The 14,737-nt window shown below is 46.9% G+C and overlaps 4 protein-coding genes across 5 annotated transcripts; 1 reads left to right on the top strand and 3 right to left on the bottom strand.

Annotated features, from left to right (window-relative positions):
- Positions 1-989: 989 nt before the first annotated feature.
- Positions 990-3,112, bottom strand: DFL_009394 (uncharacterized protein; the record flags this gene model as incomplete). Of its 2 annotated transcripts, XM_067639270.1 has the most annotated exons (8): positions 990-1,249; positions 1,403-1,491; positions 1,599-2,176; positions 2,234-2,266; positions 2,335-2,413; positions 2,468-2,585; positions 2,650-2,780; positions 2,841-3,112. In XM_067639270.1, 8 exons carry the CDS (start codon positions 3,110-3,112, stop codon positions 990-992), a joined length of 1,560 nt encoding a protein of 519 aa, XP_067487076.1. The 2 variants fall into 2 exon arrangements, with proteins under 2 accessions (XP_067487076.1, XP_067487077.1); XM_067639271.1 differs by lacking the exons at positions 2,650-2,780; positions 2,841-3,112 and having other exon boundaries at positions 2,468-2,514.
- Positions 3,113-4,445: 1,333 nt separating this feature from the next.
- On the top strand, positions 4,446-6,117 carry DFL_009393 (uncharacterized protein; the record flags this gene model as incomplete). The annotated part of the gene is made up of 3 exons (XM_067639269.1): positions 4,446-4,782; positions 4,867-5,539; positions 5,634-6,117. 3 exons carry the CDS (start codon positions 4,446-4,448, stop codon positions 6,115-6,117), a joined length of 1,494 nt encoding a protein of 497 aa, XP_067487075.1.
- A 1,816-nt stretch (positions 6,118-7,933) lies between these two features.
- Positions 7,934-8,507, bottom strand: DFL_009392 (uncharacterized protein; the record flags this gene model as incomplete). The annotated part of the gene is made up of 2 exons (XM_067639268.1): positions 7,934-8,357; positions 8,419-8,507. 2 exons carry the CDS (start codon positions 8,505-8,507, stop codon positions 7,934-7,936), a joined length of 513 nt encoding a protein of 170 aa, XP_067487074.1.
- Positions 8,508-9,706: 1,199 nt separating this feature from the next.
- Positions 9,707-12,906, bottom strand: DFL_009391 (uncharacterized protein; the record flags this gene model as incomplete). Its single annotated transcript, XM_067639267.1, has 7 exons — positions 9,707-10,073; positions 10,129-10,271; positions 10,324-11,167; positions 11,220-11,667; positions 11,726-12,365; positions 12,429-12,500; positions 12,571-12,906. 7 exons carry the CDS (start codon positions 12,904-12,906, stop codon positions 9,707-9,709), a joined length of 2,850 nt encoding a protein of 949 aa, XP_067487073.1.
- Positions 12,907-14,737: the final 1,831 nt, after the last annotated feature.

Here is a 14,737-nt window from a genome sequence, read left to right as displayed (position 1 = left end):
GTTGTTGCTTAAGGCAAAATATGCAGTTAACACTCTATAATCCTTGAAGCTGGTCACTTTTTCAACGTGAGATATCCCTAAAAACCCGCCTATCAACACTAGCAAAGAACGACCAAGCCCGGAACGAGAGCGTGCGCAGAGGCAAAAACGTGTCCCGCGAGGTATTTACCAAACTTTGGATATTTTCAATACTGAAGATCTAAGTCTGTTTCATTGGAGCATTCACATACGTACCAATAGAGCCGAATTGCTTTGTCAGTTTTCCTGTTCCGTCGGTTTTATGGTGGAGCCGTCCGTGCGGCCTGAGAAAAACGGTGACAAGTTCAAATGCAAAAGCCAAGAGAAGTGGCGCCAGAAAAGTGCGGCTCCCCGGTCAATGGGTAATCGATTTCAGCCAGCCCAGATCGATTCGGAAGATGCTTCGGTGGCTTCGGAGAACTGTAAGTTTCTTCCCGAATCGACGATTTCGAATTGTGAATTCTGTTATACGTACTCCAGCTTTTGCAGGAAATTAAGGAGTTCATATGAAGCTAGGCTGTTTCTCCGTAAAATGCAACAAGGTCAACAAAGTCAACTTTGCACCGGTGCGCTGAACATGTTAACACATTCATGTCGGAATCATTGCTAGCAACTGCTATCCCTCAAATTTGTGAACTGTTTATGAAATATTAATAATTATTCTTCATTCGACATTAATTACAATATACTATACATTACTGGACAATATCATGAAAACTATGTAGCAGCGCACCCCCAGATGCATATGTCCTGAGCCCGCACATCCAAAATAGCCAAAACAAAATCTCGCATATGATCTGCCCAGGGTATTTATTTTAATATATGCCGCATTCCCTCACGAACTCGCTGCATCGCTGCCCTGGCCGTCTACACCACATTGCGGTCCAAAACTCATCATCACCCATGGAAAAATGTCAACAGATTTCCGTCCACGATACCATGCATGTTTATTTTCAAGGCCGAATTTGGCTCTAGCCTTTAAGAGTATCATACCCTGACTTCTCCCTGAAATACCTTCCGAACTGATAAAACACAAATGGCACTGCCATCAACACCACGGCAATGATACCCAACACTGTGGTCGCCATCCCGATCCCTAAGTTTGTATACATCTGTATAGCAAACAATGGGAAAACGGCACCGAATCCGTAGCGCAAAAGTCCGTTTGCTGCTAGAGCACTAGCGGCCGCCATAAATTGATATGTATCGACTAGGTATGTAGCCGATGCGACTATAACAGGGTGGGAAGAGGTGTGTTAGCATACAGTTCCGCTTATCCGGATATTTTGCATTTTATTCCCTTTTCTTGATTTTAGAAGGGAAAATGTGGGTCTAGACTTGCAGTTCGTCCGAGGTAGACGAAGAGGGTATACATTATACGTACGGAAGATAAGCATCATCGAGAACCCGAAGGGGATTATGGATAAAGTCGGGACTATCCAATGAATCGATGTTCGACATGTCCATGCGAACCTATGGTGTACCACGTGGTTAGAAAACATGGGGTCCCGTTGATCTGCTCTGTACTTTGTACATAGACGAGCTCGCGAGTGGCATTAGGAGAGTTTGTTCTTTCTTACCAAAATAGCGATACTGGAAGAGCTAAGCTCCCCACCATGGCACCAATTAACCGTAGCTCAACGGGAACCTTTTGACCGTTAGCGATAGCGTGCTCGTATCTTCGCTTATATACCGTGCGGTCGATGACGCCGAATGTCATGGAGCCAAGGATGATCCCGATGACACTGCTAATGAAGAGTAATCCGCTCTGTCGCCTGTCAAAGTGGTATTGCGTGCCGAAGGAATATGGGATAGCGGCGAAGAAGAGGAAGAGTACACCGAAGATGAAGGCGGTGTATAGCGATAGAGCGATGACGATGGGCTCGGTGAATAACATGTGTACCGGGCGGAAGAGGGTTACCAGGAGGACCTTCTTGATCGCCTCGGCACCGCTGGGTTTCGGGGGCAGTTTCTGGCCTCGTTCTATGGCTCGCTTTTTGAGGATTGCGGGTTTGTACGTTTCTTTCATGAAAGGGATGAACCAAAGGAACATGGGGCCGCCGATGAGGAGGACAAGCCACATTGTCCAGCGCCAGGTACGGTGGTAGCTGATGAGGCCGCCGAAGACAGGTCCGAGAGAAGAGCCCAGGAATGGAGACTAGGGGGGTGTTAATTTGTGTAACTGGTAAAGTTTGGTACTTAGATTTCGTCTTACCATGATGAAGAACATTGCGGCCAACCCACCATCCTATTTCGGATAATTCAAGTTATTACTATCTTCCCCAGTGTCGAAGCTTTAGCGCAAATCAATCATACCTTATGTGTATCCCAAATATCACTTATTGTTCCAGCGCCCACGGCAAGGGCTGGCGCACCCACGCACCCAGCAATTAATCTACATCTTTGTCAACAACCACTATTTCCGAGACAGCAAATCATAAAAACTTACCTGAATACGCACAGGGCAGTCACGTTAGGCGCCAACCCGGATGCCATCGTGAACAGCAAAAAGAGCGCGAAACTGATAAGGTAGACATATTTTCTGCCAAACATCTCACTCAATGGGGCTGAAGAATGTCGAAATTCGAAATTAGGATTCAGCATGATATGGTATTCTAAGTTATTACTCACCGGCAAGCATCGGTCCCAATGCAAACCCCAGAGTATGGGTAGTTAGCGGCACAAGCGCCACTTCGAAAGAAACATTGAATTCATCTTGAATCTGTTGTGTCGCCGTAGTATAAATCGGCGATGCTAGCGTACTACTCGACTCGTGAGTATAAAATCCCCTCCCGACATCGAAATTTGAACAATTGACTTACACCACGAAACTAAAAAGTGCGGGCGGGATAGTTTGGAATACTCGATCAATGAACGGCCAATTCCTTGGATTCTTCTCGTCGTCCGGATGATCCCAATCGAGAGGTGCAGGTGGAACTTCCGCATCCAAAGGAGGCATATCCGATTCTCCCCCCTGTAACTCAACATCCGTATCGACATCGTTTACTGGACGCTGTGTCCCCAATTCGATGCTGCTGGGGTTGGTCGAGGAACCATACGGTCCCTTCGACTTCTCGGCGTCCTTGTGAAACATAGTGGAAAATCTACCAATTGGTAGAATAGGACCAGTCGACAATAAATTTTATCAAAAAACAATATTAAAAACAACCGTACCACAAAAAATGTACGACCTAGTCCGAATGTTGTCCACCTTTGCGGAAACAATTAATTGGAAATTTTTTGGGGGGGCGGCTATCTAGTTACTTAAGTAAGCTTGAAGCCGAACCACCAGGAAAAGCTGCACGGGTGCGTCTACCAACCTAAGTCCTTACTATTAAAACTTTAATCACATGTACAATAGCGATAGCTCTCTATATAGCTAGCTACGGCCGTAAGTTGTCGATTAACGTAATTAACAGATTACGAAAGGATCCCATTGCGTGATGTGATTCAATAGACCACTCGATCAGATATCCATATATGCATATCTCAAAACGTGCAAAACCTTTCTTCCCTGCCGTTTAGCCGTGCATAACCCTCGGATACCCCTCCTGCAAGCCGGAGACCGATCATCTCCGTTTGTTATATCAAGACGTGGTCATATAATTCCTTCCATTAGTCCTAAAACGTTTAAGGTACATGTAACGCTCAAAGATCTGGGGAAACGGGCGTCACTCTCTCGGTTCGACCGACCGGTAACGTGACCTGCAAACCCCCCATCCAAGAGCGCAAGTTCGGGCCCACACAATGTAAAACCCCCCCAAAATCTTGTTCGCCGCTCACTGTGAGAAACGGCCCTCTCGGCTCAGCCGAATGGGTTGCTGCAAGGTCCTGTTGAGGTTGGCGGCAGATCAGGAAAGCCTCTTCGCTAAATCTCGAGCTAATGGTCCAGCCGGGGCAACCTTTGTCCTTAAACCTTCGCACTTCGCATTTTTGGGCGGCTTTCCCTTTCATGTTATAACGTTAGATCAACGTTTTACCTCGGCATCGTTTAATTCACCGTCTATATCTGTGATTGTAAATCTGTAAAATATTAATAATCCGAGAACGGTGAGCTCGAGCTTGCAGCGCTTGGGGAGACTTTCACGGAGAGTTTAAACCAACCTAAACCAACTTTACAACATGAAACTGTGTTGAATTGCCAAGCTTTCCACCATTCCCCTATACTTCTCTCGCCAAAAGCCAACAATGCAACAATGAACGAAATGCACGAATATTATTATCAATTGTAATTCCCACATTGCTTCGGAGTCGCGTCGACGGTCCGAGAACCCCAATCAATTGCCCCCGATTCGGCATGCCATTGAAGTCGGTATCGGAAAATCGGCACCGGGAAAATCGGCATCGGTATCGGAGTGTGCTCTCCCCGTCCTCCCTTTTTTCCAATTGAATAAATTTACCGGCATCCCGACATCCTGGACCGGTTGATGGCTCTCTTAACACCGCCTGAGGGCCCCGCGGGCGCCGTCAGGTCTCTATGCATTATCTACGTGATACGGACATTATCACTGTTACTTTTAGCCTGGTCTACGACGTTTTTGTTCCCGTCGTTTTCACCGCTAGGTTATGATACCAGTTCGACGCACGTAACTGGGGATGGCAATCTTATTGGCAAAGGTGGATATATTACGACAAATTTCGTTGAGAGGCTACTTGCGGCGTTGACACGGTGGGATGCCATTTATTTCGCGAGTATAGCGAAGAATGGACATCGTTGGGAACAAGAGTGGGCGTTTGGAGTCGGACAGTCGTATTTGGTACATGGTATGCATTACCCCCCTCTTTCCCAACGGGAATTTGTTCTTCCTTGTTCCTCTATCTCCTTCCGTTTATTAAAGCTTTTTTTAGGGTTTCAATGGATTCTAAGCCTTTTTGGAGGCTATGAGATGAGTCCTTCGTCTCAGATCCTATTTCTATCATTATGCTCATGTGGATCTCATCTTGTCTCTGCGGTCGTACTATACCACCTGACAACGGTTTTGTTCGAGACGGCTCGACCGAAGGGGACTTCAACCCTTGGCAGTGGGGAAACCCCGAAGGTAGTTGCATTCGTCGCTGCGACCTTGCATATTCTTTCTCCCGCCGGAATATTCCTCGTCGCGCCGTACAATGAGTCGGTGTTTTCGGTTCTATCGTTTTTGGGATACTGGCTTTATAGTTATGCGGTTAAGAATACGGCTTTTGACGGCCAGCACGGGCTGATCAATGAAGCCTCTTTGTTACTTTCGGGCCTGTTGTTTGGAGTTTCTAGTCTCTTTCGTTCGAATGGGGTTATTAATGGAGTACTCTTCGTTTTTGAGGTTTCGCAGTCCTTTTGGAGGTTGATTTCGGGGACTAACACTGCGGCGAACATTCGGTTGTTCCTCATCAGTGGAGTTTCTGGGGCTTTGGTTGGGATACCGATGGTTTGGAGACAGTATCAAGGATGGTTAGAGTACTGTACTAAGGAACCTTCGATACAAAGGATGTGGTGCTCGAAGACATTACCATCGATCTATAGTTTTGTGCAGAGCCATTACTGGTATGTCTAAACCTCTGAATATAGACATGGTCTCGTACCCGGACGTCGCAAAGGGAGGAGATATTTTCTCGACATCACGCTAATCCATTTATAGGGGCGTCGGCCTTCTAAAATACTGGACACCAGGAAACATCCCACTCTTCCTCCTCGCAGCACCGACGCTATACGTCTTATTCAAAACCTCACTAAACATCATATCCGTTCAACCTCCCACCTCAACCCGTCTTTACTCCCTCGACCTCAAACACACAAACAAAGACCTTTTATTCAGATTAACCCTGCCGCAGCTCTTATTAGCCACTCTAGCCGTCACAAATTACCACGTACAGATTATCGTTAGGTTGAGTAGCGGATTACCTATGTGGTACATCGTCGCAGCCGCGGCTCTTTTCCAGACAGCGACAACAGGAACCAAAGTAACCGAATCTAAAGGTTCATCTAAATCGAACGAAGGTGGCAAAACCACAGGCGAAGTTTCGAGCGCTGAAGCAAGTTGGGTTCGGCCTGCGGTACGGTTCTTTTGGGGGTATCAGGTGGTCCAGGCGGTGCTTTACGGTGGCTTTCTACCGCCCGCGTGAAAAAAGATCCGGAGAATCAGCCTAGATATTTCGTGTACAGACCACCCACTTTCTGAACGGCGAACCAATAACATATTCACTTCCTGCTTTCCTTGACGTCAAGTGTCGTTCTAGGCGCTGTTTTCGATGTTTACCACATTTGAGACACCGTTTCGATCTGGATTCAGTTCCAGGTTATTGACCGTTGGTTACCTAGGCGAAATGCCATAAATTTTAGGCTTCTTTTGATTTTTCGCATGGGATTCCGGAAAACCCTAAAAGCAGTTCGATTGATTCGATTCTTGTGATGAGAAAGCCTCTTTTCTTTTACCCAAAAGGAAGATTTATATATCGACCTTTTCCACAATAGCAACAATCTAGAAAGTGAAGAAAATGCATGACCTTTTTTAACCTACGGGCTATTCGCGCCTCCCTTCTTTTTTTCATACATTTGATCCAAGGCATTCGATTTGGATTACAAGAGTTTATTGGATACATCTTGGAACAGAAGGTTAGAATGTACATACATGACAAGGGAACGATCACCCTCGCCGTGCGACTCCCATCCTCCCTGCCAATACCGGGCGGGATGTGTCGTTTGTCATTCGATGCAGAAGGAGGTTTCGTTTACAGATGTATGTTTGAGACGGGAATCGCGGTAGCATTCATCATCACGATCCTTTTATCCCCACCGTACCTATGGTATAAACACCGCCTCAAAGAATTAAGAAAATCCTACGAAGAACAACAACAACGGGATTCTCAAGGATATGCAAATGGAGACGGAAGACCATTTTCGATGGCTAGTAGTACGGGCTGGGCTTGCTGGGGGCGATACTATTCGGCTGTTAATTCGGAGGGGAGGGGGTAAAAATGATTTGATGGAAGGGTTGAACCGACGTTTTGGGGGATGTTGTTGCAGCCGAGGAGGAGTTTGAGGGTTGTTAATCATCGAACGCTTTTAATCAAGTACTTTGGTTTGAGGGTATCATTTTGTTATTTGGCGGGCGAGTCTTTTGGTGTATTACTCGATTAGATAGTGTAGCTATTCGGTTGTCCCAGTACGGTAGTGTGTATGTATATTTAAGTACCACCGGGAGCCCCCGGTTTGTATTTCATCTAAAGATATCGTTAATGATACTACATCTGCCCTTTATAGCTTCGTATCGACGTTGTTCAAATCGAGATTTATCCAAAAACAGGTATCACACCCCCCAAAACGCCCATTATCGTAACCCCAAAAAGCATCCAAAAACGCCAACCCCTTCGCAATGCTAAAATAAACAATCCCATCAATCCCACTCCCCACCCTGCAACCCCATCCCCTTCGCAACCCCCTCTTTAACCTCCCACTCAACTTTCTCCCTCACCCTCACCAGCCCCACGATAGCCCTCTCATAAGCCTCAACATCAAGTTTTCCCTTAACATTAAATATAGAAATAGCATCTACAACCCCATCTCTTCGTTTATATCCAATGACATTAACCCACGTACCCTCCACTATTGGCGGTAGCGGACTTGAAGGTTCCGAAGACGAGTTTTTGAGCGTTAAATCAACTGATACGAGTAACGTATACTTCGGGGGGTTTGTGGGTTTTGGCGCTTGCGGAGGGAGGATTGTGACCGTCCTTGTTGGGGGGGGTGGTGGTGGTGGAGATGGGGGGATTGTGACCGTCGTTGAGGGTTTGGGACGGGGTAGTAGTGGGCGTTTATTGGAAAGGCCGATGGATTCTAGTGCTGCTACCGCGGCTTTGGAGGCTGAGGTGAGGGGTTTGATCGGGGAGAGCGGAGGCGGGGAGGGGTGGTGGAGGTGGATTATGCGGTTTTTGGTGGGGGTTAGGGGGGGTCGGATGGTCGTTGTGGGGTGGGTTTTGTCGGTGGTGGCGGTTGTGCTGCTGCTGGGGGTTTGACACCGCGGGATATACCGTTCCCTGGGCCGTTTGATATCGTAGAGCTACCGCCATTGCCCATCTTCGAAGATCCCGTGCCCTGGGTTACGCTGGAGCCACCCATACGCCTCCTTTCCGTGTTTCCATTCACAACGACCACTTTATGAGATGAACTTATAGCTTGCTGTGGAAGTCCCCGTCTACCCCCCATCGAACCACCAGCCACGCCGTTAACCACCTTCTCGTTCCTAAGCGTACCCCCCGGTCTCTTCCTTGATCTTTGACCATTCTGCACCCGTGGTAACGGAACATCGATAGTTGGCTGATGATGAAGCGTCATTATTCCCGTATCTGGGTCGTAGGATTGTATACTATTTCAAAATCCACATTAGCCTCTGTGTCCGTAGGTAGAGGGAATAGAAGGGAACATACAATCCCAACACCCGGACTTTACATCCCGCGGGTAAATGATGCACATTTTGTATAAAGTGTACCGGAGAGGGGAGTGGGGTGGTTGACATTAGAATAGCCTTGCAGATTAAGCTGTGTTTATCGTCGTAACGTTGGTATAAATCGGCGGAGGAAAAGGAGCTAAGGAGGGACCCGTAAACCCAGGAGAGAATATATCGTATATCTTGAGATTAAAGCTAAAGAACAGGAAGTGTGCATCTTTGGCGTCGTAGAGGAGGTATTCTTTTTTCCGTCGAGGGTTTGGCGGGCTTGGTTGGTTCTCGAGAGGGAAGGGGTGGTGGTGGTGGATTGGACGCGGAAGGTTGCTTTTTCGAAGTAGCCTTCTGTTTGATATTCGAAATTCGCGTGTGTGGGAAAAGCGTGATGCGTGGTCTTGTGACTACGCTTTGTCCGTCCAACCCCCGCTGCATCTGCTATTATTAGCTTTTGAATTTCAGGCTTCATTAAAATGTAGGCACGAGATAATTACATTATTTTTAGGAAATATTTGAGAGATTGTCAAAGAAATGCAAAAAGGTAAAAAGGACAATTAGCCACCGCCCACCGCATAAGCCGTTTGTGTACCAACCTGGTGGATATCATACGGAATTAAAGGAAACCTTTAAAGGAAGAAGTTTTTTAAAATATAATGAAATCCAAGGAGACAATCACATATAAGGAATAGAGTGTATATAAATTGAAAAATAGAAAAGTCTTCTACTACCGAAGGAAAGAAAGAAACAGGAAGGGCCGAAACAAGTCCAAAGGGAAAGGGAAACAAGACCAAAAGACCAAAGAATAAAAAGGGAAGAAGCAAAGGAAACAAATATTTTTATACTACAGATTAACATTATCGCGTACCAAGTTGTTTTCCGCCACCAGCTCTTCGTCGAGAACAAAAGACAAAAGGCAACGCTTGCTAAAAAGGGCATGGAAGTCGACAACGTGGGGATGAAAAGAAATCAACAGGACTTTTTGTGTACCAGTCGGTCGTTACTAAGGCATCAAATAGAATAACAAGAAAAAAGAAGGAGAAGAAAGGTCAAAGACGGTAGGAGTGGAGGGATTTTCATGTGCAGAAGTATTAGTTTCGTGGAGGATTTGGATGTTACTCCAAATGATGACGGTGACGGTGATGGCGGACAAAAAAAAAGGGAGAGTTCTTCCCAGTCTAGTATTTCTCTAAGCCGGTCATTTCATTCCTTCAGAACGCCATCATCATCGTCGAGGGATTTTACGTATGCAAGCAGACCCGCACCAAGATCCCTTATTACAGAGACCTAGGAGGATCGTCGCTTCCAACGCCAGACTTTGGACCTTCGGCCGCACCACTGGGCGGGATGGGAACCCCACTCGTAGCGATAACAGGACCAGGATGACTGTCATCCAGCTCGGTATCCGATACGGTAATAAGCGGTGTCCTAGTACCCGGTGTGTTCTCACCACCGGAATATGGATCCTCATCCTGAACGGCCTGAAGTTTCTTCATCTTCTCTTCTGCGCGGATTTGGCGGTACCACATCGTCGAGTACTTGCCTCTGAGGGTGAGGAGTTGGTCGTGCGTGCCCACTTCGGCGACGCGGCCGTTGGCTACGACGACGATTTGGTTGGCGTTTGTGATCGTGGAGAGGCGGTGGCTGGATATGAATCGTTAGTGGATTGGAGTGCTACGGGAGGTTACGAAGGACTTACGCAATGACGAGGGTGGTTCGGCCGGCGGTGAGTTCTCTTAGGGCGGATTGGATGTGCTGCTCGGTCTCTGTGTCCAGCGACGCGGTAGCCTCATCCAAGAGAATGATCTTGGGGTTCTTGATGATAGTACGAGCGATTGCAACCTATGCTCTGTTAGTGATGAAGCCTAGTTGGTGGTGTTGGAGGCATACTGACCCTCTGCTTCTCTCCGCCTGACAAGCGCAATCCTCTCTCTCCCACCTTGGTATTATACCCATCCGGGAAAGTAAGGATCTTTTCATGAATACTAGCAGCCTGGCAGGCCCGATAAACATCTTCATCGGTAGCACTAGGGTTGGCGTATTTCAGATTATACATCAAAGTTTCATTGAACAAGACGGTATCCTGGGGAACAACACCAATCTTCTCTCTGAGGCTCTCGATCGTAAAATCTCTCACATCCCGTCCGTCAATTTTAACAGATCCCATGGATGCGTTATAAAACCTGAAGATTAGTCGCAAAATGGTGGTCTTTCCCCCACCGCTTTCGCCGACAAATGCTGTTGTGGTGCCCGGTGCCGCTTCGAAGTTTAACCCGCGAAGCGCGGGCTTTCGCTCATCGTAGGCGAAATGAACGTTTTCGAAGGCCAGGTGGCCGTCTGTACGGTCCAGTCGCTTGGCCTGTGGCTCGTCGACGACGGTTGGCTTTTCTCGGAATAGCTCAAGCATTCGCTCGGAGTTGATCATGGAGCTTTGGATGCTTCGGTAGAACGTGCCAAAGAAGTTGAGGGGTCCCTGTAGCTGTGCCAAGTAGGTTAAGAGCGTGACGAATTTACCAACGTCGGCTTGACCGGTTGTGACTTGGTACGCACACAGATAGCAGGCGGCGACGAGACCCAAGGTGAACATAAGGTTTTGGGTTACGTTCATGATGTTCAAAGATGTCAAGACACGGTATTCGGCGTGCTGGAAGCCTTTTACGGCATCCCTGTACCGGTTGAACTCGTATGCTTCGGCGTTGAAGTATTTCACGGTCTCGTACGCAATCATCGAGTCGTTCCTACGCTTCGGTTAGTCCTGATTTACGACGTACAAGATTGGAATAGACTTACTTGACCGCATCTTCTTCTCGCGACTTATTCACCATGGTTCGACGGATATCAGATCTCCACCTGGCCATTCTCACAGTTACGTAAAGATAGGCCCCGGTGACAATGATAAGAATCAAAGCATAGTACGCATCATAGTTTGTCAAGAAATAGACCACAGCGATACCCAGATCCAGCAACATCGGTAGCACTTGGAATGTCACCATTTCCAAAAAGTTATTGATCGCCGCGCCTTTCGACAGGGCTGACAATACCTCGCCGGTCTTCTTCCCCAAGTGGAAATCAAGCGAAAGAGAGTGAACGTGCTCGAAGGCGGCCTGGGAGATCGATCTGTAGGAGTATTGGCTGATTGGAACCCAGAGGATGGATCTTATCCCACCCAGGAGACCCATGTTGCCTTGTAGGAAGCGGAAAATGAGGTACAAGAAAATATCGAACCACGGAATTCGTCCTGCAAGACCAGCCGTTAGTATGAAACCGATAAAAGATCGTAGAGAGTTCCGACTTACGTTCTTCGGCATTATCATTACCAAGAATCTTGGTGATACGGCCCAACTGATCCGGAACCTTCACGTTAATCCATCTCTGGATCAAAACGATCAAGATACAAATCGCCATAACAAGCTGGAGCTTTCGATCCTTGCTTGGCCACAAATACGGAAACAGCATTTTATACCCCTTAAGATACTCCCACCACGAGCCCTCGGGATTCTTATCCCTCCGAGCCCAACCGGGTCGCTTATTAACCGGCGCAGAGGTGCTATTACTAGCACCCGGCTGCGGTGTCGTAGCTCCATACTCAACATTGCTATCATCCGATCCCAATAACGAAGAGGTTTCAGAGCTAGAACCACTATCGCTCTCCAGCTGAATCCGCTTTCGCTTCTCTCGAGCATAGAGTAGGAACCAAACCATCACCATGCCAGCGAGCCATACGATCCTGAACCCGGCCACGGCGGCCAGAGCTACCTGCCATTTATCCCATTCCGAAAATCGGGTGTGTAGCGAGGAGTCTTCGATTAGGATGGTGATTTCGGCGCAGAGAATCATGAGCCATGAGGTCGCATGGGGCATTACAGGGTAGTATTTGCTCTCCAATTGACTAGCGAGAAGGGTGATCGAAAGGAATATCAGTGACGTAGTATAGATCTTTTCGCCATACAAGTTAGCATAAAGAAGAGAAACCATCTCTATCAACGGAGATCAACTTACAACCGTGTCCTGACCAGCCCACCAGCCTTTCTTCGCCAACGCATGAAGAATCAAATTCGCAGCATCGAATATCTAAATAATTCTCATTAATTCATCCGTTCTCTCTTTGCCAAATGAAAGAAAACGGGGAAAGAAAACTTACATATGTAAGAGTGAGGCCGACGAGCGCCCAATGAAACATGGACCGCGCAAACGAACTTAGAAGTGGCTTATTCGGCAACCTCTGAAGCTCGTGGCCGGATGGTATATTGGGTTTACTAATCGAACTCTTGCGTCGTGCGAACAGTATGGACTCCTTTGTCGGATCCACCGTTTCCGAGGTGTAAATTGACCATGTCGCCAAAAAGATTATGAAGAAGAAGAGCAAGAACACGGGGAACAGGTAATGCAGCGACGTCAATAACGCCGACGATGTCGGCCTCTCGAGCTGTAGAACCGGCATATTAGGTAATGTCGTTATTGGATGCGAAGTGGCCATGATTGCAGGCTCTTTCTTTATTTTTTATTTTATATATATATTTTTTTTTAAAACTGGAATTTTCGTATCGGCCGGTTGGTATTGAAGCGACGAAGGGAGGCAAGGATAGTTCCCGAAAGCCAAAATCAATGGTTCCGGAAATTATTCTTTTTGTTTTATACAAAGCAGCAGAAACTCGAAGGATATCTACTCATCACGAAGATATTGCGAGGAACTGACATCGACCAGGTCCGTGAGATCCACGTTATTCTTGTCCAAGAGGGGGAATTGTGCGGATATAAATATAAATATAGGCTTGCTGGAAGATGGACTTTGGAGGATCAAAGTTGGCAAGAGCTGTACTGAAACACTTGCGTTGGAAAAATATATACTGCTTGCTGCACAGTCGGCGAGATGGTTTTCTCTTCTTTCCTTTTTTTTTCCTCTTAAAATCCGAGGACACACCCAGTCGGATATAAAGCCGGTGGACCAGAAAAATTTTTGAAAGGGGTGCGAGAATTAAATTCTGTTCTTTCTTTAGATCCAGAAATACGTATCGTCCTTAGATAGTCTACCGATGCAATACGTCTTGGCTCGGCCGGTAGAGAGAAAAAAGAGTCTACGTGTATCTGTATCGTCTGCTGCGAACGTATCGGTTCCAAACGACGTGAATTTCGAATGATCTAGGCAAAGGCAGGCGCGGTATTAAAGCATGCCAAGGGACCTGAACCTGGGCTTTGCCAAAAGGTTGCAGGGAATATTTAGAGCTAGGAGCGCTCCTTATGACTAAGAAAGTTATAGTCCTGTGGCAAAGGAGGGAATATGTAATAACTGGACTGGAAGTTCAGGCGCAAATGCCCAAGTGATTCAGAACGCAGGCTATGTCTGTTGACGTTATGTAAGTCCTGAAGTAACGTAAGTGAGTGAAGTTCGAAAAGATCGGATTCGTGAAAAAGAGAGAAAGAGAAGATACACGGAAGAGTTATAAAAACAAAAAGTCGGGGAAGGAAGAAAGGAGGAAAGAAAAAGTAAAAGTAAAAAAAAGGGAAGCTCCGAATATAGGAGAAGTCGGTCGGGTCAACTGCAAGTTTTATGTTTTATGGAGCGAGCCAAGAAGGAGATATGTCAACCACAAGGGGATGAAAATTTTCGACAGGAGGTCGGTTTCATGGCAGAATTCAAAAAATACCACCAAACCCGCAGCACTTTGGGCATTAATTGCTATTAAACGGCGCTGCTCCGAAACGTGATTGTGACGAAATATACATTAACCTGCAGCATCCGACCTGGCCTGGTTTGTCCTTCATCTCGTCTGTATGACCATCATTGCACAAGTCGATTGGATAGATTGCATAGAATACCTGATGTTGTACGTAGCACGTTCGACCAGAAATGCCATTGCATTTGCTGCCTCGATCGCAGATTTTACAGGGCAAATCGATGCTGTTCAAAAACAGAACTGCTGGCGCATCATTGCGAGCAATGGTAAGCGACCCACTGGCAGAGCCTCGGGTAAGTAGCGTCCTCTGGAGCTCTAACTAATCGAAATTCCGTTTAGCCCCGATCAAGGAAGCTCCGGAGATGCATGTTGCTTGCAGTTTTGGGACTGCACTGCCACCGTTAGCTCATTAGTTAAGCATTCCAAGACATGATCTTTCGTGACCTCGAACCAACGCTTGTGATGCAAGGTCCATTTCCAAGTTCTCGACTCGGGTCAGCTGGCCGTCCTTGCAGATACCATTGTTTGTTATCTTTCAGGATACCTGCAGACTAGCATACCAGTACTAGGCCTGTTCGAGGCAATGCCGTTCATTGGGGCAAACTTAACTCCAGCTAAATACATCATTCGCAC

This window comes from Arthrobotrys flagrans (assembly GCF_004000055.1).
Source record: "Arthrobotrys flagrans strain CBS H-5679 chromosome Unknown unitig_1, whole genome shotgun sequence".
Lineage (NCBI taxonomy): Eukaryota > Fungi > Ascomycota > Orbiliomycetes > Orbiliales > Orbiliaceae > Arthrobotrys > Arthrobotrys flagrans.
The sequence above is the reverse complement of the archived record's forward strand: the minus strand, read 5'-3'. Positions and strand labels throughout refer to the sequence as shown.